A 25,048-nucleotide genomic window follows, 5' to 3' on the forward strand; every position below is an offset into this window, starting at 1 on the left:
CTTGTAGATGCGCACACGAGGATTTTAAATAAAATTTTATGTTTACTTAGGATGGGTTTTAATGTTCCAAATCCAATTATATTCACTCCAGTTCGTGAATAGATGGCAGGATACACATTGAAAAATCTGCATTTGGATGACTTTGGTTCTAAATTTAAGCCATTGGTGACGTGAAGTGTAATGACTCTCCTGGTTAAATAGATTCAGAACAACTAGTCACATTTATCCTTTCAGTCTGTAGATTGTTGCTGCTCATAGTTTGGTTCTGTTGGTGTGTTCAGATGTGGAGGGCCTACCTTCCTAGCCCAAAGTGTCCTGGACACAGTGATATGTCCTGAGTGACAGCAGAGCCTCCAGTGGTTCAGTGAAATCTTGCCCTCAAAATACCCTTGAAAGCCTATAAGCTGTTGAGTCACTGCCCCAGTACTGGTAGTTGTAAAACTTGAGGTTTTTACTATAATATCATTTATAAGGCTGTTTGAACTGCATGCCTGAAAGTAATATAACCACATGTACAGTGAGAGGCTGGAGTTACTACAGACACAAAGGACTCAGTGGTTTTGATCATGGAAATCCTGAACTTGCCCTCAGAACACAAAGTGCATCTTCACTTCACAACTGATTTCAATGGGTAACAGCTTCTTGGATCCTGAGACAGGATCCACAACACTGTTAATTTCAGTGGGGATTGTAAATAATAAAGCAAGGGGCAAGGTAAGTTAAATTTTTTAATTTATTTTTATTCCAATAATGTTTTAGATATTTTTAGTTAATTTTATATTTTTTTTTAAATCACTTTCTGATAATTATTTACTTCATTTTTTGGGTTCATGAATATCACAAGATGTTTGATAACCCTTGCCTGCCCTAGGGTCTACCATTAACCCATTACTATTGCTGACAGATGCCTTGAACATTGCAGGTTTTTCCTCTTATAATTATGGCAATTTCAGTCACCATCACAGTATATACACTCATGCTTCCTTCAGGCATTTAACTCAAACAGTCAGACAAATGGTGATGACAGTGGGGGGAAAAAAGCCTTGTAGCTTTTATAGCCAGCAATATTTTGGATGAAACTTTGTTAAAGCTTTCAGGGTAATTTTGAGGGGAGGACTGTGGTGAATCATTGGAGGTCCAGTTACCACTCAGGCCGTATCACTGTGTCCAAGTTATTCCATTATTTCAGGCTAGTAAGATAGGCCTTCAACGTCTGGATCAGGGAAGGGGTGACTACAGACATCAAATGAGCATGTACACATGCACCCTCTTACTCAGTATTATCCTGTCTTTTTTCACAAGTGCCCTACTCCAACAAGGGAAATAATAGTAAGCTGGAGTGGGAACCTGACAAGTTTTCTCACTCCCTTCACTCCAGCCAAAAAAACATTTAGAACTCCAGTTACGTGCGTGAAAGAAGCCAGCAACCTTAGCACAGTAGAAATACGTGCTGGCAGTTCTTTGATCTATATGACAATATCATAGAACAATACAGGCCCTTCGGCCCACCATTTTGTGCCACCCTTCAAACCACTCCTAAAACCCTTTCCTCCCACATATCCCTCATCTTAAATTCCTCCATATGCTTATCTAACAATCTCTTGAACTTGACCAACGTATCAGCCTCCACCACCACCCCAGGCAGCGCATTCCATGCACCAACCACTCTCTAGGTGGAAAAACCTCCCTCTGATGTCTCTCTTGAACTCCCTGCCCACCCCCCCCCCCCCCATTACCTTAAAGCCATGCCCTCTTGTATTGAGCATTGGTGCCCTGGGAAAGAGGTGCTGGTTGTCCACTCTTAATGTTTTGTATACCTCTATCATGTCTCCCCTCATCCTCCTCCTCTCCAATGAGTAAAATCCCAGCTCCTTTAGTCTTGAACAGAGCATCTAATGGCTGAGCTCAAAGGAAGTAGATTTATCTTTAAGAATCATTTTAGTTTCTTGACTGATTTTTTTTCAAATCCCAAGGATAATATTTGGCTGAGAGGAGGTTTGGGTGGCAAATTCCTAGTCCAAGGATTCCATTATTTCTTTCTGGTAAGCAGCAGCAATCTCTCTATCCTCTTCCTACCTATAGATCATTATTAAACGAGTATTAGTTTATCAGCCAAGTGTTAGGACTGGTGAATTGGCTGGGATCAACAGAGTTCTTTTTTACTTCTAATCCTCTGGTTGATGCAGATTAGTGTGAATAGAGCAGTGTGCATTTTTGTGCCCTTTGCTGTTTTCTAATAAGTAAGTGCTTGTTCTGGACAACAAGTCATAGTTTAGGATTCATTGCAGTAGGAAAGCTGCTCATTAGGATTTCAAGGTTATACCTTCAGTTATTTATGATTAGTAAAGTTGTTTGAACTGGATGCCTGAAGGAAGCATACAGTAATGGTGGTTGGAGTTACTACAATCAGGAGGAACACCTGTAATGTTCAAAGCATCTGTCGGGAATAGTACTGGGTTAATGATAGACCCTGGGGCAGACAGGTGCAGACTCAAACATTCTGTGGAATTCAATATCCCAAGAAGGGCAGGTCTAGAAATACCACTGTTTGGGAAGGAGAGATCAGTCTTGATTTGTTGGAAATTTATTGAATATTGAACAGTCTTATTGATTAACTACATGTTGCAAGGCCATGCATACAATTTTCAGGTTTATTCTGAATCAACAGAATATCTAAGGAGGCACTGAGGTGTTCACAAAAGGAAAAAGGAATTTGCAAATATTAATAATGAATGATTTATGGGAAGTCTTATTCACTTACTTTCACAGCTGGAATTGTTTATTAATTTTCAATGTTTACCTGCATTAAAATAGCGACTGAATAACTGCACTGGGGGTGAAGAACATGGGCACATTCTGAGGAGAAATGTGCTGTATAGTACAAGATTTCTTTCAATTCATAAGCCTGTGTAAGGAATTAACCACTCTTTCAATGTGAATGTGAGAAACAACTAGGCGGATGTGAGAATACCCAGTTGAGGGTTTCTGTGTGGGTCCCAGGTGTGGGTATAATTGAGTCCTTGTGTCATATTCACTTTCCTGTTATTATTGAACTTGTTTACCCAGAAGTTGCAGAAAAAAAATGTTTCCTGACTTGACAATGCCCTTCCATTTGCTTAAAATTTTTGCAATCAGGACTGTAGAAAATTATATCCGCCACCTCTGTTATAAACTCAGGATGTTTGCAAATGCAATGAAACCTTTAGCCATTGTAAATCAGTTGCCTTTGGAACTAGAATAATTCATTGATTACCTTCACTGTACCAGTCTTCTAAGCTTTTTGCCAAACTTTGGCTGTTATTATTTGGCCACCAACTGAGCACAAAAAGCTCAGGAAAATCCTGATCTCATGAGACTTCAGGTCAAATCCTTATCGCAAGAGTCTGTGTTCAGAAAACCATCAGATTTGTGGATGCCTTGATGAATTAATAGTGGCACCTCATTTGGAATTTTTCCTTTGCTTCCTGTTGAAGGCTGGCCTGGTTGACTAGCATGCTCCCTCAGAAAGCAGATGATACAAGGCTGTAGCCAGGATTCATGGAAGACAGACCCGAGCATTGGGGAATGATCAAGAGATGGGGGAGATTTTGAAGGCCGAGTAACTACAACAGAAGAGTTGCTTGACAAACACTTCCTCTGGGTTTGAAACTGTGCTGGAAAAACAATTTCAACTGTTTTTGGCGGCTCCTGTCTCTTTTCAGTATGAAATTTCCCGTGTTGTGGGATACCTGGTCACCAAAAAATAAATTCAAGTTGACCTCAAAATTTGAGAGTTTCACTTAAATATTTTAAGAGTGCACCGCCTTTTCAGAATGGTTTCCTTGGATGGTCCAAACCTCAATGGTTACAATATCTCTGAAGATCTATCTTGGGCCAGACACATTGATGCAATCAGGAAGAAGGCATGCCAGCAGCTCTACTTCGTTAGGACTTTGAGGGATTCGATATGTCACCAAAGACTTACAAATTTCTGTAGATGTATGGTGGAGAGCATTCTGACTGGTTGCATCACAGTATGGAGGCTCCAATGCACAGGATTGCAAGAGACTGCAGAGGGTTATAGACTCAGCCAGCTCCATCATGGGCACAACCCTACGCACCATAGAGGACATCTTCAAGAGGCAGTGCCTCAAGAAGGCGGCATCCATCACTAAGGACCTTCACCATACGGGACATGCCCTCTTCTCGTTACTACCATTGGGGAGGAGGTACAGGAGCCTGCAGATTCACACTCAATGATTCAGAACCAGTTTCTCCCCCTCCGCCATCAAATTTCTGAACAGACCATGAACACTACCTCATTACTCTTTTTTTTACACTATTTATTTACTTTTGTAATTTATAATATTTTTAAGTCTTGCACTATACTACTGCCGCAAAACAACAAATTTCACGTTGTATAAGTCAGTGATAATATATCTGATTCTGGGGCAGGGATTAAGATTTCCTCTTTGGTGCTAACTATTTCTATCCGGTGGAGTCACTTCATGCCATGCTTCCTCCTGCTATAAAGTGTTAAACTGGAGTATCATGTCATCCTGCTGAATTTAACCTTTGTAATGTCTGAGAGCACTCAAGTCCAATGTTGAAACTTTGGGGAACTGGCAACTTTATGCTATGGCAGATTTGCAAACCCATGTGTTTGTGTCTGCATTGCCTTCACTACTGGTAAAGATTTGCTTTAAAATTGATGTAACATTGAATGTTAATGCTACTACCCCCTAATGTCTTGCAAATGGTGTTAACACCAGGGTAGTCTTGGTAGGTTTGCTCAGACTGGTGCTGCCAGAAAGATACGACTGATGCAACAGTGCAGCCATTAGTGGAATTATGGTTCCTGCACTAATGTGATTAAAATGTATCAAGAAGAATGTGTGATAACATTCATTCAATGCAAACAGGCAACTTCACAATCTACTGAACTCACAATACTGTCTGCTACAGAGCAATAAACCATTTCTGATGTCTAACTCATAGATTAGACAATGAATCTCCAACTGATTGTAGAGGGAACGAGAGTAACAGAACGTTTTGAGTGTGCCGTTTATGTTTCGAGCCATCCCATTGACTTTTACGTTTTGAAAATGGCTGGATCTCGTATCACTGGTACTCAACACTTCATAATTTAGGGATATGCTGGTACTAAACACAGAATCATATCGACTGCAAAGAGTGCTTTACAGATTTCAGATAGTGAGACACCACCTTCACATAATGACTATATTCAAAACAAAGCAGGAATAGGTGCAGCACAGGCAGACTAGTTATACAGACTATTATAACTGTGGGGGTTAAGATAAAACATTAGTTACATGAACAATGGCTTTGTATCAACAGTAGGAATTATAGGATATAGAGAATGCAAAGTTGATTTCAACAACAGCTTGTATCTGTGTATTAATAAAGAAATCATCCCAAGGCACTTCGCAGGAATGTGACCAGATGAGCATTGACACAGAGCCAGAGAAGTTGATATGATGAATGTTTAATGATTGGTTATACCGTGTGTTGAGAGAAGCAGAGGTAGGAGAATTTCAAATCTTAGGGCCCACATGCCTAAAGCATCGCTAGCAATATTAGAGTGATAGAATGGGGAATTTGAGGAGTATAGAATTCTGGGAGGGATATAGGATTGGGGGCAGTTACAGAGATGTGAGGGACAAAGATGTGAATGGGATTTGAGCTTGTGGCTGAGAATTTTAAATCTGAACTGTTGATGGACAAGCAGCCAATGAGGCTAATGAACATAAGTGTTGCATATACAAGACTTTAGGCAGCGGAGTTTTACTTGGATTTTACTTGGCAGTTGGGGGCAGGTGAATGGTGGGGGGGGGGGGGGGGAGAAGAGTAGCCCATTAAAGACAAAAGTGATAGACCAATTCATAGTAAGACAATAAATGTGCAAGCATTAATTCCAGGTGAATATCAAATATTTGAGAAAATGCATTAATCTGGCTGCCATTAACTTCTCTGGAATTTGAAGTAGGCGTTTGAATTGACTCTATTGAAAATGATAACTATTCATTAACAATTGAAACATTGTTTCTAATGTGGTTTGTTTTTAAATAAGACTGTGGAATACTTAAGATTGCTAAAGAAAATATGCTCAGAATTCTTTTTGCTCTTAACAGCCCACCACTCTTCCGCAAGGTACCATCAATATGAATCTCTCTACTGATGTTACTGATGGAGAGAGTAAGACGGCTCAGAAGAACTCTCTATGTATCATAACACCAGAAAAACAGTACTTCATTCGTGCAGAAAGTAAAGAAACCATCAATGGGTGAGTTTCTGATATTATAACCCACTTGTTGCTTGGAGTCATGACTGATCTCAGCATGTTTCTGAGCTAGTTGGCAGACAGATCTTTGATTCCATTTTTGTCATGCACTTGATTAGCTGGGGCCAGGTTTGTCAATGAATGAAAAGGATCTGGGTTAATTTGATCACTTGATGCCCTTGTCAAAAAGCCCTCGCATTTTAAACAAAAGAAGTGATTTGCATATATAAAGTGCCTTATCACATTTCTCAGAAACTTAATGCATTTAGCATACATCACTGTACTTCAAATTAATTCACTATTAAGTTTGATATGAAAATTCAAATCTCTACTGCATCAGAGATTTGATCATTTATTCATAAGGATGAAGAAGAATTTCCTTTACATAAGGAAATCAGAGAAATAAAGAATTTTAATAATAGAACACTAGTTTCCCCTCCCCTTGCCCTCAAGTCTCAAACAACATCCAGCTGCTGCTTTATTTTTACATATATCATCCTGCTCCTGGACTACTAATAGGCTTTGAGCAATATTTGTGTGAAGAACCCTTTCCTGAAAGTCTTGATCTGGTTGCACCAATATCACCTTGCTCTGCAAACATAGTTTAACTTGAATTAAAACTTTGAATCAATCCAAATGTCTATTCTGCTTCTTATCCTGTGTATTTCTATAGGATGCCAGTAGGTTGAAGTATCTCATTTCTTTCCCTAACATTCTCGTGAGTAACTGAATAATATCTTGGAATTAACTACAGGCATTGTATTTCATGACCACTGTTTTGTCTGTACAATTACTTCTCTAATCCCTTTACTTTTGGTTATTCTTATTGTAAATTTGAACAAATTGTAGTGATTTCCTACATCCACATTCCTGACAAATAACATGAACCCCACTCCAAACCAATCTATTGTGCTATTTAGAAAACATACACAAGGGCAATTGGCTCCATGTGGAAATGCAGAAAGGAATCAATAGCATCCACTCGAGAGGATGACAGTTGGCTGCAATAAGTAAGGAAAAAACAGGTTCCTGCAGGAGTAAATTAGGAAAATGAAGCAATGAAATGAATTACATCAACAAGGGAGATATATTAATTTAAGGGTTACTTTTACACACCTTTGTGTTTTGTTATATTGAATTGAAATAAACTCAGTCTGACATGCGACAAAACTCTATTGTAATTGGGCTTTGTCCTCTCTAGGTGCTCAGCGTTCAAAACTTGTCTAACATGTTCACTTCTGTCGTGGTTGCTGTTGCTATACTGAACATTTGTTGGCTGAATGGCAGTTTATGAATCTTAATATTTAAAAAAAATCTTCTTTGCTGTTCTTATTCTGGATTGCAAATCAGTAAAGATTATTCTACAGTTTAACTGCAATAGGATTAAACAAATAATTTGCCAGAGTCCTCGGGTGTTTGTTGTGGTAATTCCCACAAGAACCAGCCTGTACCCAGACTAATGACGTCACCTTAAGCAGTATTTTTTGAACAGTTCATGTATAATCATGTTATGCTGTGTATCTTGGTTTCATAGTATACTAAAACCATTGTGCCCTGTCATGCATAATTTTATTCTTTGACAATGACCAAATCTCCTGCCATGAATATTCTAGGCATTTGCCAAAGACTGGAAATTTAACTAGACTGGTCTAGTTAAGTACTGTAACTGCCAGCTGAGGCTGGGATCCTACGGCAAATGACCTGCCTCTCAACTTCCCAAAGGTTTGCCACCATCTAGAAAGCAGTAGTCAAGAGTATGATGGAATACTCATCATTTACATTGTGCACATCTAACAAGACCTCAAAGGTAGTTATTTCAGGATTACTGCCTGTGCCAAGTGACAGTGAGTATAGGAATAGAATGAGGAGGAGGTTAAATGCATGGCTGAGGGATTGGAGTAAGGAGCAGGGATTCAGATTTCTGGATCATTGGGGCTCTTTTGGGGCAAAGAGCCCCAATGACAAAGAGGACGGGTTGCACTTGAATCCCAGGGGGACCAATATCCTGGCGGGGAGGTTTAAACTAGAATTGTTGTGGGGTGGGATCCAAACTGGAGAGACTGGGGAAGAGGTGTTTGGCTCTTAAATAGAGAAAGCTTGTAGTCTGTACAAGAGGAAGGATAGGCAGGTGATAGAGAAGGGGTGTGCTCAGACCGGTTTGAGATGTGTCTATTTTAACGCAAGGAGTATTGTGAACAAGGCGGATGAGCTTAGAGCTTGGATAAATACTTAGAGCTACGATGTGGTGGCCATTACAGAGACTTGGATGGCTCAGGGACTGGAATGGTTGCTTCAAGTGCCGGGTTTTAGATGTTTCAGAAAGGACAGGGAGGGAGGCAAAAGAGGTGGGGGAGTGGCACTGTTGATCAGAGATAGTATCACGGCTGCAGAAAAGGTGGACGTCATGGAGGGACTGTCTACGGAGTCTCTGTGGGTGGAGGTTAGGAACAGGAAGGGGTCAATAACTTTACTGGGTGTTTTTTATAGGCCGCCCAATAGTAACAGGGATATTGAGGAGCAGATAGGGAAGCAGATCCTAGAAAGGTATGATAATAACAGAGTTGTTGTGATGGGAGATTTTAATTTCCCAAACATTGATTGGCATCTCCCGACAGTGAGGGGCTTGGATGGGGTGGAGTTTGTTAAGTGTGTTCAGGAAGGATTCTTGACACAATATGTAGACAGGCCTACAAGAGGAGAGGCTGTGCTTGATTTAGTATTGGGAAATGAACATGGTCAGGTGTCAGATCTCTCAGTGGGAGAGCATTTTGGAGATAGTGATCATAATTCTATCTCCTTTACAATAGCACTGGAGAGGGATAGGAACAGACAGACTAGAAAGGCCTTTACTTGGAGTAAAGGGAATTATGAGGCTCTCAGGCAAGAAATTGGAAGCTTAAATTGGGAACAGATGTTCTCAGGGAAAAGTACGGAAGAAATGTGGCAAATATTCAGGGGATATTTGTGTGGAGTTCTGCATAGGCATGTTCCAATGAAACAGGGGAATCACGAGAGGATACAGGAACCGTGGCGTACAAAGGCTATAATAAATCTAGTCAAAAGGAAGAGAAAAGCTTACAATAGGTACAGAGAGCTAGGTAATGTTAAAGATCTGGAAGAATATCTTAAATCAAAGTATTGAGTATAAGAGTTAGGATGTTATGGTGAGGTTGTATAAGACATTGGTGAGGCCAAATTTGGAGTATTATGTGCAGTTCTGGTCACCTAACTATAGGAAGAATATTTGTAAGATTGAAAGAGTGCAGAGGAGATTTACTAGAATGTTGCGGGATCTTCAGGCGTTGAGTTACAGGGAAAGACTGAACAGGTTAGGACTTTATTCCTTGGAATGAGGGGAGATTTGATAGAGGTTTACAAAATTATGAGGGGTATAGACAGAGTTAATGCGAGTAGGCTCTTTCCACCTAGATTAAGAGAGATAAGTACGAGAGGACATGGCTTTAGGGTGAAAGGGGAGAGGTTTAGGGGGAACTTCTTCACTCAGAGTGGTGGGAGTATGGAATGGGCTGCCATCTGATGTAGTAAATGCGGGCTCACTCTTGAGTTTCAAGAATAAATTGGATAGATACGTGGACGGGAGAGGTCTGGAGGGTTATGGACTGGGTGCAGGTAAATGGGACTAACGGAATAATGTTTCGGCACAGACGAAGGGCCGAATGGTCTGTTTTCTGTGCTGTAGTGTTCTATGGTTCTGTGGTTCTATGGTATAAGGCTAACAGGAAGGAGCTTAAGGAGGAAATTAGGAGAGCCAGGAGGGGACATGAGAAGGCCTTGGCGGGCAGGATTAAGGAAAACCCCAAGGCATTCTACAAGTATGTGAAGGACAAGAGGATAAGATGCAAGAGATTAGGGCCTATCAAATGCAGTAGTGGGAAAGTGTGTATGGATCCAGAAGAAATAGCGGAGGTACTTAATGAATACTTTACATCAGTATTCACTACGGAGAAAGATCTGGGGGATTGTAGTGAGGACTTGCAGCAGGCTGAAAAGTTTGAGCATGTAGATGTTAGGAAGGAGGAGGTGCTGAAACTTTTGGAAAGCATCAAGTTGGATAAGTCGCCGGGACCTGATGAGATGTACCCCAGGCTGCTGTGGGAGGTGAGGGAAGAGATTGTGGAGCCTCTGACGATGATCTTTGCATCATCGAGGAGATGGGAGAGGTTCCGGAGAATTGGAGGGTTGCGGATGTTGTTCCCTTATTCAAGAAAGGGAGTAGAGATAGCCCAGGAAATTATAGACCAGTGAGTCTTACTTCAGTGGTTGGTAAGCTGATGGAGAAGATCCTGAGAGGCAGGATTTATGAACATTTACAGAGGTATAATATGATTAGGATTAGTCAGCATGACTTTGTCAAGGGCAGGCCCTGCCTAACGAGCCTGATTGAAGTTTTTTGAGGAAGTGACTAAACACATCGATGAAGGGAGAGCAGTAGATGTAGTGTATATGGATTTCAGTAAGGCATTTGATAAGGTACCCCATGCAAGGCTTATTGAGAAAGTAAGGAGGCATGGGATCCAAGGTGACATTGCAATGTGGATCCAGAACTGGCTGGCCCACAGAAGGCAGAGAGTGGTTGTTGAAGGGTCGTATTCTGCATGGAGGTCAGTGACCAGTGGTGTACCTCGGATCTGTACTGGGACCCTTACTCTTTGTGATTTTTCTAAATGACCTGGATGAGGAAGTGGAGGGATGGGTTAGTAAGTCTGCGGATGACACAGAGGTTGGAGGTGTTGTGGATAGTATAGAGGGCTGTCAGAGGTTACAGCGGGACATAGATAGGATGCAGAGTTGGGCTGAGAAGTGGTAGATGCAGTTCAACCCAGATAAGTGTGAAGTGGTTCATTTTGGTCGGTCAAATATGATGGCAGAATATAGGCTCTTGGCAGTGTGGAGGATCAGAGGGATCTTGGGGTCCAAGTCCATAGGACGCTCAAAACAGCTGCACTGGTTGACTCTGTGGTTAAGAGGCATATGGTGTATTGTCCTTCATCAATTGTGGAATTGAATTTAGGAGCTGAGAGGTATTGTTGCAGCTATATAGGTCCCTGGTCAGACCCCACTTGGAATACTGTGCTCAGTTCTGGTTGCCTCACTACAGGAAGGATGTGGAAGCCATAGAAAGGGTGCAGAGGAGATTTACAAGGATGCTGCCTGGATTGGGGAGCATGCCTTATGAATGCAGGTTGAGGGAACTTGGCCTTTTCTCCTTGGAGCGATGGAGGATGAGGGGGCACCTGATAGAGGTGTATAAGATGATGAGAGGCATTGATCCTGTGGATAGTCAGAGGCTTTTTCCCAGGGCTGAAATGGTGGCCACAAGAGGACATAGGTTTAAGGTGCTGGGGAGTAGGTATAGAGGAGATGTCAGGGGTAAGTTTTTTTACTCAGAGTGGTGAGTGCGTGGAATGGGCTGCTGGCAACGGCGGAGGCGGATACGGTAGGGTCTTTGAAGAGACTGTTGGATGGGTACATGGAGCTGAGAAAAATAGAGGGCTATGGGTAAGCCTTGTAATTTCTAGGGTAGGGACATGTTCGGCACAGCTTTGAGGGCCGAAGGGCCTGAATTGTGCTGTAGGTTTTTCTATGTTTCTAATACTCAAAAGTCAATACTATCCAAGATATTGTAGCCCATAAAAGAATTAGAATCCCATCCACTATCTTAAACGTTCACCCTTTCACAGATGTACAGTAGCTGAAGTGTGTAGCACCTGCAAAATGCATGGGAACATCATTACCTGCAGGATGACCTCCAAGTTTCATCTTGATTTGAAACAATACTACTGTCCCTTCATTGTCAATCCTGTATTCTTCTACCCAATGGCTGTGTATAATACCTTTAGCAGAAAATGGCAGTGATGCAAGTAGAGGCTCATCACGATCTTCTCAAGGGAATGTAGGGATGGGCAATAAATGATGGCTTTGCCAGTAGTAAGCTCATCCCATAAATAGATAGATAGATAACCTTGACTATTTATTGGAAATTGTTAATTATTTGATCCATATGAAATGCTTCCTCGGTTGTTGAAAGAAGCAAAAGTGGAAACAGAAGTGACACTGGTCTTGCCTCTGGATACAGGAGTTGTGGTAGAGAACTTCAGGGTTGTTAGTGATGCGTCACCATTTGGGAAATGGCAGAAGAATAAATAGGGAATCTACAGGCTAGTCAACCGAAGATTGAATATATTTTTAATTTGGAACAGTGTGATTAATCAAATGGAGTCTGAATGAAACCATAGAAAACTACAGCACAGAAAACAGGCCATTCAGCCCTTCTAGTCTGTGCTGAAACAATGGATTTGTTACAGGCTAAATGTGTCTGATCACATTGATTGAACTCTTATGAGGTAACAGAAAAAGTTGGGGGGGGGGAGGGGGGAAGAAAAGTGAGATATACACATGGATTTATGGAAGGCATTCAACAAAGGTCACAGATGTTTCTTAGGATGGTGTGGCAGGAAGCACAGAAGTGGTGGATGGATGTTTTCATATCGGAAAGGGTTGCTGTGGTATTTTTTTACCCCGTCATCTTCCCTTTGCAGTTTTTATAAACAACTTAGACTTTGGACCAGTCTGTGGCAGTGTAAAGTTTGCAGTAAGTATGAAATGACATAATTATATATTGCTGATGATAGTTACAGGGTTCTGAACAGCAAGATGGAGAAATGGGTAGAAGCATTGGCAGATTGAGTTCATTGTGCAGAAATGTGAATTGATGCCCTTTGGAGGGAATGATGTATGAAGTGTACAATTCAGCAAAGTGTAAATTAACACAGAGACCAAGTTGTGCGTTTATACAACTGTGGCAGAGCAAGTTGATGTGTTTAAAAGGGACATAAACTGTAGATTACCTGAGTTACAGAATATACAAACAATGTATTTTGCTCAAAATAACTGTTCTAGTGTTAAGAGAAGAGAGACTTGAGTTATGACGAGAGGTTGGAAAAGTCAGGACTATTCTCCTTGAACCAGAGATTATGAGATGACATATTGGAGGTTTTCAAGGTAATGTGAGGTTTTAAGAGTAGCTGAAGAAAACTTATTTCTGGTGAGTCTTCAATAATTGGAAGTCATAGTTTCAGTCATTGGCAAAACATCCAGCAGAGAAATGAGAATCTAGAATACTTTGGTTTAGGGTTATTCCATAATAATTATATAAGGGAAATGGAAAGGTACATAATGATATAAACACCTGTAGGGTAAAGGACAAAGCCCATATGTGGTGCTAGGTGAAACTGGTACATTGGGTAATTATTTTCACGTGTACTGAGGTACAGTGATAAACTTTGTTTTGCATGCCATCCATATAGATCATTTCATCACATCAATGCATTGAATTGAGGTAGTACAAAGAAAAACCATAAAAGAATGCAGAGAAAATGTAGTGCAGACAGACAATAAGGTGCAAGGACCATAAGGAGGTAGATTGTGAGGTCAAGAGTCCAATTTATCATACTAGGGGGCTATTCAATAATCTTATAGAAGCTGTCCTTGAGCCTGGTGATATGTGCTTTAAGGCTTTTGTATCTTCTGCCCAGTTGGGGTGGGGGGGGGGGGGGAGAAGAGAGAATTACTGGGGAGGTCGGATCTTTGATTATGTTGGCTGCTGTACTGAGAAAGTGAGAAGTCCATGGAGGGGAGGCTGGTTTCCATGATGTGCTGAGCTGTGTTCACAGCTCTCTGCAATTTCTTGTGGTCTTGGGCAGAGCAGTTGCCATACCAAGCTTTCATGCATCCAAATAGGATACTTTCTGTGGTGCATCCCTAAAAATTGGTGAGGATCAGAGGGGATATGCCAAATTTCTTTAGCCTCCTGAAGAAGTAGAAGTGCTGGTAAGCTTTCTTGGCCATGGAATCTATGTGGTTGGATTAGGACAGACTATTTGTGATGTTCACTCCTAGGAACTTGAAGCTCTCAACCTCAACACCATTGATGTAGACAGGAGTGTGTGCACTACCCCCCTTCCTGAAGTCAATGACCACCTTTTTTGTTTTGCTGATGTTGAGGGAAAGGTTGTTATCGTGACACCATGTTGCTAGGCTCTTTGGTCTCCTTCCTGTACTCCAACTCATTGTTATTTGAGATTCGGCCCACTATAATCGTGTCATTTGCGAACTTGTGGATGGATTTCGAGCAGAATCTGGCCATGCAGTCACGAGTGTATAGGGAGTAGAGTAGGGGGCTGAGGACGCAGTCTTGTGGGGCACGAATGTTGAGGATAATCGTGGCAAAGGTGTTGCGGTCTGTTGGTCAGGAAGTAAAGGTGAGATTGTTCTCTCTAAGAGCTAGTGTAGGAATAATAAATGCCTACTGTGCCATAAGTTTTTTTTAAACATATCCACACCATCCTGAAAATTCCTTGCCCATTCCTGTTTACTGCATACAGTTTGTAGGTAGTTCCAGCACCTTTCCTCTACTGTTTACTTGCTGCTTCCTGAGATTAACTCTCTTCATCTTTGGTGATATCTTGCACTATGTGTCTTCAACTTTATTTATACTTAGGTATTTTTTAAAAAGCATGTTACTTTACTCTGTAAGCCTAATACAGCATGGTTGAACAGCCTGCTAGATTATGGTACAATGAGAATATAAGGAGTAGGCTAAATGGGCCCACAATCCTGATGGCTGATCTGAGCATTGCCTTAGTTCCACTTTCCTGCCTGTTCCCCATAACCCTTGACTTTATTGACCAAAATCTATCTTGGCAGAGAATATATTCAATCATTTGGCCTCCACAGTTCTCTGGAGAGATCCAAAAACACTGAACCCTCTGGGATGAGAAATTCGTCCTCATTTTTGTCTTAAATGGGCAAACCCTGATTCTGATCCTCCCCTTTGGCTCTGGCTTCCTCAGAATCCTGTACGTCCAACACCTTTCATTCTTAAATAAAACCCAGAAAATGCTAGAAACGCTCAGCCGGTTGATCACCATCTGTGGAAAGAGACAGAGTTAATAGTTCAGTTCAGAAAAAGGAAAGAGATAAAATAGATAATTTTAAGTTGCAAAGAAGGTAACCTTTGTCCTAACCATCCCTCCCTTTCTCATTGGGAAATAAATCTACCGGTGTGGCCTCCACTCCCTTCTGTGGTAGAGAATTCCACAGATTCAGCATCTTCAGGGTGAAGAAATTTCTCTAGATCATATCCCATACCTTGAGGCCACGACAGTGGTTCTGGACATGCTGGCCATTGAGAACATCCTCCCAGCATTCAGTCTGTCTGGTGCTTTTATAATTTTAAAGGTTTCTGTAAAATTCTTATCGCATTCTTTTAAATTCTATTGCATATGGACCTAATCGACCTAATCTCACCCCTACATCAGACCTACCATCCCAGGAATCAGTCTAGCAAATCTTTGTTGCAATCCCTCCCTGGCAAGAACATGTTTCCACAGATAAGAGACCAAGACTATGCAACAGCTCCAGATGGAGATTCACCAAGGCCCTGTACACCTGTGGCTTCCTTGCTCCTTACAATGAAGGCCAGAGTATCATTTGCCTTCCTAAGTCTGCGTGGGTTTGCTCCGGTTTCCTCCCACATTCCAAAGATGTACGGGTTAGGAAGTTGTGGGCATGCTATGTTGGCGTCAAAAGCGTGGCGACACTTGTGGGCTTTCCCCCCAGAGCATTCTACGCAAAAGATGCATTTCACTGTTTCGATGTAGATGTGACTAATAAAGATATCTAATCTAATAAGTGCCTTTTACACCCAAACACTTGCTTTCCATGCTGGTGTACAAGGACACCCAAGTTTTGTTGCACCTTCCCTTTTCCCATTCTACCACCATTCGGATAATTTGTCTCTCTGTTTGTAGTATCAAAGTGAAAACCTGGTGTTTATCCACCTTGAACTGCATTTGCCCACTCATCCAACTTGTCTAACCAACAGTGGAGCCACTTTGCATCCTTCACACAGCACACCCCCATCCCTCCCAGCTCTGAAAACTTGTAGATATTACATGTAGTTCCCTCATCCAGATCATTGTTATAAAATACTTGGTCAATGATTTTGCCACTTCCTCTTCCCATTATTCCCAAGGCTCATCCCCCAAGGACCAATGTTTACTATGGTTTAGCTTTTTATATACTTGAAGCTGCATTTAATCATAGAACAATACAGCACAATACAGGCCCTTCGGCCCACCATGTTGTGCCGACCTTCAAACCACTCCTAAGACTATCTAACCCCTTCCTCCTCCCACATATCCCTCTATCTTAAGTTCCTCCATATGCTTGTCTCACAATCTCTTGAACTTGACCAACGTATCAGCCTCCACCATCACCCCAGGCTGCACATTCCATGCACCAACCACTCTCTGGGTGAAAAACCTCCCTCTGACGTCCCCCTTGAACTCCCCTCCATTACCTTAAAGCCATGCCCTCTTGTATTGAGCATTGGTGCCCTGGGAAAGAGGCGCTGGCTGTCCACTCTATTCCTCTTAATATTTTGTACACCTCTGTCATGTCTCCCCTCATCCTCCTCCTCTCCAATGAGTAAAGCCCTAGCTCCTTTAGTCTCTCCTCATAATCCATACTCTCTAATCCAGGCAGCATCCTGGTAAATCTCCTCTGCACCCTTTCCAATGCCTCCACATCCTTCCTATAATGAGGAGACCAGAACTGGACACAGTACACTTTAAGTGTGGTCTAACCAGAGTTTTGTAAAGCTGCATCATTACCTCGTGGCTCTTAAACTCGATCCCACGATTTATGAAAACTAACATCCCATAAGCAGCCTTAACTACCCTATCCACCTGTGTGGCAACTTTCAGTGATCTGTGGATGCGAACCCCCAGGTCCCTCTGCTCCTCTACACTGCCCAGAATCCTGCCATTTACCTTGTATTCCGCCTTGGAGTTAGTCCTTCCAAAGTGTACCACCTCACACTTCTCCGGATTGAACTCCATCTGCCACTTGTCAGCCCAGCTCTGCATCCTATCAATATCCCTCTGTAAGCTTTGACAGCCCTCCACACTATCCACAACGCCACCGATCTTTGTGTCATTTGCAAACTTGCTAAGCCACCCTTCCACCCCCTCATCCAAGTCATTAATAAATATCACGAAAAGTAGAGGTCCCAGAACCGATCCTTGTGGGACACCACTAGTCACAGCCCTCCAATCCGAGGGCACTCCCTCCACCACAACCCTCTGCTTTCTACAGGCAAGCCAATTCTGAATCCACACAGCCGAGCCTCCCTGGATCCCTTGGCCTCTGACCTTCTGAAGAAGCCTACCATGCGGAACCTTGTCAAACGCCTTACTAAGATCCATGTAGATCACATCTACTGCACTACCCTCATCGATCTTCCTGGTCACCTCCTCAAAGAACCCTATCAGGCTAGTGTGGCAAGATCTTCCCTTCACAAATCCATACTGGCTGTCCCTAATCAGTCCACGATTCTCTAAATGATCATAGATCCTATCTCTTAGAATCCTTTCTAGCAGCTTACCCACCACAGACGTAAGGCTCACTGGTCTGTAATTCCCTGGACTATCCCTACTACCTTCTCTCTGATTTTTTTATATTTCTTGCTTGCTGGCTCCCATAATCTATTTTCTGCCTGTCTTCTTAAATTGTTCACAATCTTCAGGCCTACTGTTGATCTTTGTTACATTGTATGCCTTTTCTTTCAATTTAATACTGTCCTTAACTTCCTTATTTTTCAGTTGTTGAGAGTTAGAAAATACCTCCTTAACTGTCTGCCAATGCTGATATATTGACTTGTCTATTAATCTATTTTTCTAGTCCACTTTTATACCACTAATCCACTTACCTTTGTAATTGTCTTTATTCAAGTTTAGACACTAGTTTGTGACTCTGGTTTCTCGGTCTCAAAGTGCATGTGAAATTTCCATATTATGATCTCTTCCCCACATGTAATGAGACGTTAATTAATCCTGTCTCATTACATGTGACCAACCTATTTCCTGGTTAGTTTTACAAGGTATTGTTCTGAGAAATTGTCCGAATATACCCAATGATCCTATTCTTAAGGCTACCTTTGCCAATTTGAATTATCTAATTATTGTGGCAGCTCAGTGGTACAAATAGGAGAGCTGCTACCTCACAGCACCAGAAACCCAGGTTCAATCGTGATCTTGGGTGGTGTCTGTGTGGAGTTTGCTCGTTCTTCTTGAGACCATGTGGGTTAACCCTGTATGCTTCATTTTCTTCCCACATCCCAAAGATGTGGGAGTCAGTAGGTTAATTGGCTGCTGTAAATTGCCCCTCGTATGTAGATGAGTGGTAGAATTTGGGGGGAATTGATGAGAATGTAGGGAGAACAAAAAAAATGATTGATGTAGTATTAGTGTCAATGGGTGGTTGATAATCGTTGTGGACTCAGTGGGCTGAAGGACCCGTTTCTTTGCTGTATCTTTCTATGACTCTATTATTGCTGTACTTGCAAGTCTCCATGAAGTCATGATTTTGCTGTACTATAGTGCAGTTACTGTCGGTGAGTCTTTAGACAACTCCCAACAATTACTTTCCGTTTCTTATTTCCATCCAAACTAATTTGACATCTTGATCTTTTTAGCCAAGATAATTCACATGACCACATTGATCTCATTCTTTATCTCTTCCATCTATGCTTCTGAAAGTGTGAAGTTATGATCCTTTTGTTAGCTAACATCCATATGCACACACTTTGTAGCGTGGAACATGGGATGGCATCACATTGAGTTTTTCTTTGCAGTCAGTGGATGCCTGTTTTACCTGAAGTTGGGAGAAATCTGTTCTTTTAGTCTCAGCAACCCTGTTCTATTCAGGGTTTGTGTGTGGTCATCTGATATATAAAGCTGGAATGAAAAGATGGTAGAAATGCGTCCTTGTTTGGTTAATTATCTAATACAGTAGAGGTTGTGTATCGTACTGTTTTTAAAATTCTGGAACTAAAGTTTTGAAGCACAGTATCTTACCCAGCTCCAACTACATTGCGAGTTTAATGCAAGCAAGCACTAAATTCTACCCTTTTGTTTCTTTCTATTTTCTTGAATAAATGAACACACATGCTATTAGTATCTCTATCTCCAAACATGTTAATCTAGTTCTTTTTTAAAGGTTGATCAATCACTTTCTTTCCAAGGCTGTTCAGTATATTCACTAATCTGTATTTCTAATCTCTAACTTTGAGGCTGGTCAATTTTTTGCTCTTGCCACTACTTTTTGAATACCTTAATGAGCTCTGTGCTTAGACTATTTTCTGAGCATGAAGAGGATTTGCAAGATTCTGTGACATTTCTGGCTGTTTAAAATGAGGGAAATAGGAATAGACCATTTGGCCCCTTGTGTCCGTTATACTATTCAGTGAGACCATGGCTGATCTTTTACCTCAGTATCTGCACTAACCCTAAATCTTGATTCCTTTAATACAAGTGATATTGGAGTCTTAAATTTACTATTTTGTGGCTTGATTCCTTGTTTCTCAGATCCTGAAATACAAACAAAACATCTTTAACAGCCTAGCAAAGACTAAAGACATTTAGTGCAAATAGGAAAGCACTGGTTTAAATTCATAACAAGTGTGAACGTGATCTATACTGTGTTATTTGAGAAAGAGGAAAACTTGCATTTACCTTTCTTGGCCTTGGTTCAAAGATTTTTTTTATATAGTCGATTATGTACTTTTTGAAGTGCAGTCACTTGTAACAAAAAAATGTGGAGGCCAATCTGAGCACAGCAAGGTCCCACAGGCAGCAATATGATAAAGATCAAATGATGAGTTTGTGACGTGGATAGTCAGCTCAGTATTAGCAAGATTGCCAGGGAAAACAACCCCAGTCTGAGAAATATTGCCTTCTGATCTATTATATCCACCCATGCAAGAGAGAGGGCCACAGTTTAACTCAACTGATGGTAGTTCTGTCAGTGCAGAAATTCCTGAGTGTTGCACTAATGTGCCAACCCAAATATTTGTGTCCAAGTCTCTGCAGTGGGACTTGAACATGTAATCTTTTTACTCCAAGGTGACAGTGCTACAATTAACTATAGATGTTTAGTTTGTAATGTAGACAGTGAGATTCTCAGCTGCAGAAAAGATCATGGGCTGACAAAATAAATGAGGCAAGTGCAGTTAAAGACTAAATAAAGATTAAAGTAAATTTAGCTCACTGTGATATGAGCGACTGAAAATTTAAATTCAAAAACATTGATATAACCAAAGTTTTTGCATTTTCATTTTTGGGCTATGTTGTTTGCAATATCAACTCATAAGATGGTAAACCATATTTATGTACCTGCTGCAAACCAAATAGAAATTCAATACATTTGACATGATTTGGTACCAAATCAATACTAGTATTAACATCTATTGTACTGGCCCGTGTTACTCAGCTGAGTTCTGCATTATAGATTTTTCATTGTTTGTTACTCCTAACCATTTGCATAGCCACAAAATGCTGTATTTTGTGCTTTGTATTTAACATGAGTAAACTCCTATTTGTTATAAATAAAATTCTGAGACATGAATAGTTGCTGTTTAATGTGTTGTTCTTGTGTATCTTTCAGCTGGTTTGAAACACTGATTGTGTATCCACGCACCAATAAACAGAATCAAAAGAAGAAACGGAAAGTGGAACCTCTTACTCTACAGGTAAAGAAAATGTGGGAAGACATCATGTAGGTAAACACATGTCAGATAAACATTGTACTTAGTGGAATTTAGCCTTACTATGTGTGTACCACTCATTTTAAAATTATTTTAAAATGTTCTCAGATTACACAAAACAATCATTTATCAGATTTGGAGTTTGAGAAGCAGGGCTGCCTGCAGGAAATGGATATCATGCACTTATGGGTCCTCTCCAGGTTACGACAACACTACTTGTATAGCCCGTACATACATACAAGCATTTGGGACACCGATGAGATGGATTTGCTGACTTCTGTGGGGCTGCAAGCATCTTCTGCCATGTGGGAACGTAGTTTGTGGCAGTATGTGAATGAACAGTACAGGCCTTTTGGCCCATGATGTTGTGCCGACCTACGTAAACCTACTGTACGATCAATCTAACCCTTCCCTCCTACACAGCCTGTAACCCTCCATTTTTCTTACAACCATGTGCCTAACTATTAGTTTTTTTTAATGTCCCTATTATATCAGCCTCTACTACCACCCCCAGCAGTGCATTCCAGGCACCCACCACTTTTTAAAAAACCTACCTCTGACAACTCCCCCAAACTTTCCTCCACCCACCTTAAACAGATGTCCTCTGGTATTGGCCATTGCCCCCCTGGGAACAAAGGTGCTGACTGTTCACTATCTATGCCCCTCATAATCTTATACACCTCGATCAAGTCACCTCTCTCCCTCATACGCGCCAAAGGGAAAATCCCTAGCTCGCTCAACCTTTCCTCATGAGAAATGTTCTCTAATCCAGGCAGCATCCTGGTAAATCTCCTTTGCACCCTCTCCAAAGCTTCCACATCCTTCCTACAATGTGGTGACCAGAACTGAACACACTATCCCTCGTCTCAGTGGGATAAGCCTATCTATAACCCCATGCAAGTGGTCCCTAAATGATCTCCACATTTCTGCAGTGCATTTACCAGAGAACATCTGTTCCCAATTTACACTCCCAAGTTCCTGACTAATACCATCATAATTTGCTCTCCCCCAATTAAATACTTTCCCATAATGTCTGCTCCTATCCTTGTCCATGGTTATTGCTAAAGGTCAGGGAGTTGTGGTCACTAAGAAGTCTGTCACCTTACCAGGTTCATTGCTTAGTATCAGATCCAGCATGGCCTCTCCACTAGTCAGTCTGTCTACATACTGTGTCAGGAATCCTTCCTGTGTACACAGAACAAATTCTATCCCATCTAAACCTTTTGCACTAAGGAGGTGCCAATCAGTTAGGAAAGTTGAAGTCAACCATGACAACAACCCTGTTATTTTTGCACCTTTCCAAAATCTACCCACTTACCTGCTCCTCGGTGTCCCAGTGGCTATTTGGGGGCCTTTAAGAATACTCCTAATAGAGTGATTTCTCCCTTCCTGTTTCTGCCCACACTGACTCAATAGACAATCCCTCTATGATGTCCTCCCTTCCTACAGCTGTGATACTACCTAATTAGCAATGCCACCCCTTCTACCTCCCTCCCCATCTCTTGAAACATCTAAACCCCAGAACCTCAAGCAGCCACTCCTGCCCTTATGACAGCCAAGTCCCTGTAATGACAGCCAAGTCTCTGTAACTACCTTCAGATGGAGGACATGGTCATATGCTGCAGCTGTTTGATGTGGGAACTCGTGGACCTTGCTGCGGTCCAAGATGGCCACATCTGCAGTAAGTGCTTGAGGCTGGTGGAACTTCGGCTCAGAGTTGATGAGCTGGAATCGCAGCTACAAACATTGTGCAGCATAAGGGATGGAGAGAGTTATGTAGACACGGTCCATCAGGAGACAGTCACCACCCCCCCCCCCCCCCCCCCCCTTTAGAGCAGGTACATCTGAGGTTCAGGATGCAGATAGAATGGTGACTGTTAGGGGAGGGAAGAGGAAGAAGTCGTCAGGCAGGCAGACAGAGCAGGGAACCCCGGAGGCTGTTCCCCTCAGTAACAGGTTTTCCGCCTTGGAGGCTGTTGAGGGGGATGACCTGCAGGGGCCTAGCTGCAGTAACCAGGTCTCTGGCACTGAGACTGGTACTGCTGCTCAGAAGGGAAGGGTGGGAAAGAGACATGCGGTAGTGATAGGGGACTCGATAGTCAGGGAAACAGATAGGAGGTTCTGTGGCAGTGAGCCTGAATCCCGGATGGTATGTTGCCTCCCAGGTGCCAGGGTCCGGGATGTCACTGATCGGGTCCACAGGATTCTTGAGCGGGAGGGAGAGCAGCCAGAAGTTGTGGTCCGTGTTGGCACCAACGACATAGGTAGGAAGGGGGATGAGGTCCTGAAGAGTGAGTTCAGGGAGCTAGGCAGAAGACTGAGGAACAGGACCTCAAGGGTGGCAATCTCGGGATTGCTGCTGGTGCCACGCGATAGTGAAGGCAGGAACAGGAGGAAGTGACAAATAAATGCGTGGCTGAGAAGTTGGTGCAGGAGTGAGGGTTTTAGATTTCTGGATCATTGGGATCTCTTCTCGGGAAGGTGGGACCTGTACAGAGAGGACGGGTTACACCCGAACCAGAAGGGGGCCAATATCCTTGCGGCTAGGTTTGCTAGGGTAGTTCGGGAGGGTTTAAACTAGTTTGTGAGGGGGAAGGGAACCGGAGGAGTAGGTCAGAGGAAGAAGGGGATGGGGAAAAGTTAGATCAAACAGGTAGAGAGGCTTTGGGGAAGGAGATGCAGAATACAGGCTATAAAAGTAGTAAGGTAGATGGACTGAAGTGTGTTTACTTAAATGCAAGAAGCGTCAGGAATAAGGGAGATGAACTGAGGGCTTGGATAAGTATGGGGGACTATGATATTGTGGCTATTACTGAGACGTGGCTGACGTCAGGGCAGGAGTGGATATTGAATATTCCTGGTTTTCGGTGTTTTAAGAGGGATAGGGAAGGGTGGACAAGAGGAGGAGGGGTGGCGATACTGGTCAGGCACACTGTTATGGCTGTGGAAAGGATGGGTGTTGTAGACGGATCATCTCTAGAGTCCGTATTGGTGGAATAAAGGAACAAGAAAGGAGCAGTTACTCTACTAGGAGTATTCTATAGGCCCCCCGGTAGCAGTAGAGATGTAGAGGAGCAGATTGGCAGGCAGTGTTTGGAGAGAAGCAAAAATAACAGGGTTGTTATAATAGGAGACTTCAACTTCCCAAATATAGACTGGAACCTGCTTAGTGCCAAAGGTTTAGATGGGACGGAATTTGTTAAATGTGTCCAGGAGGGATTCCTGACACAGTATGTCGACAGGCCGACTAGAAAGGAATGCCATGCTAGATCTAGTTTTAGGAAATGAACCGGGGACAGGTGAAGGATCTATTGGTGGGTGAGCATTTGGGGGACAGTGACCATTGCTCCATAACCTTCAAAATTGTCATGGACAGGGACAGGTGCAGAGAGGACAAGAGGATATTTAATTGGGGAAGGGCAAACTATGAGGCTATAAGTAGAGAACTTGGGAGTGTGGATTGGGATGTCCTTTTTGAAGGTAAATGTACTATGGAGATGTGGTCGATGTTCAGGGATCTTATGCAGGATGTTAGGGATAAATATGTCCCAGTGAGGCAGAGAAGGAATGGCAGGGTGAAGGAACCGTGGGTGACAAGAGAGGTGGAACGACTAGTTAAGGAGAAGAAGGCAGCATACATAAGGTATAAGCAGCAAAGTTCAGACAGGGCCCGTGAGGAATGTAGAGTAGCGAGGAAGGAACTTAAGAAAGGGCTGAGGAGAGCTAGAAGGGGTCATGAAAAGGCGTTGGCTAGTAGGGTTATGGAAAATCCCAAGGCCATTTTCACGTACGTGAAGGGTAGGAGGATGGCTAGGGTAAAGGTAGGTCCGATTAAAGACAAAGGTGGGAGAATGTGCCTGGAGGCGGCAGAAGTGGGAGAAGTTCTCAATGAATACTCCTCTTCGGTATTCACCAAGGAGAGGGGCTTTGATGACGTGGAAGGGAGTGCTGGTAAGGGTAATGTTCTCGAGGTTGTAGATATCAAGAGAGAGGATGTGTTGAAGTTGTTAAATAATATCAAGACAGATAAATCTCCGGGGCCTGACGGGATATTTCCCAGGCTGCTTCGAGAGGCAAGGGAGGAGATTGTTGAACTGCTGGTAAGGCTCTTTGAGTCCTCGTTGTCCACAGGGCTGGTG

General features: G+C 42.4%; 1 protein-coding gene across 4 annotated transcripts in view; it reads left to right on the forward strand.

Moving 5' to 3' along the window:
• LOC127573910 (myosin phosphatase Rho-interacting protein-like) overlaps window positions 1-25,048 on the forward strand; it is a 178,489-nt gene that overhangs the window by 80,310 nt on the left and 73,131 nt on the right. For all 4 annotated transcript variants that reach the window (XM_052022491.1, XM_052022490.1, XM_052022492.1 and 1 more), the window contains 2 exons: window positions 6,132-6,283; window positions 20,810-20,894. In XM_052022491.1, coding sequence (XP_051878451.1) covers window positions 6,132-6,283; window positions 20,810-20,894 — 237 coding nt within the window. The remainder of the gene's footprint in view (window positions 1-6,131; window positions 6,284-20,809; window positions 20,895-25,048) is intronic.

This window comes from Pristis pectinata, chromosome 8 (genome assembly GCF_009764475.1).
Source record: "Pristis pectinata isolate sPriPec2 chromosome 8, sPriPec2.1.pri, whole genome shotgun sequence".
In the NCBI taxonomy this organism is placed as follows: domain Eukaryota; kingdom Metazoa; phylum Chordata; class Chondrichthyes; order Rhinopristiformes; family Pristidae; genus Pristis; species Pristis pectinata.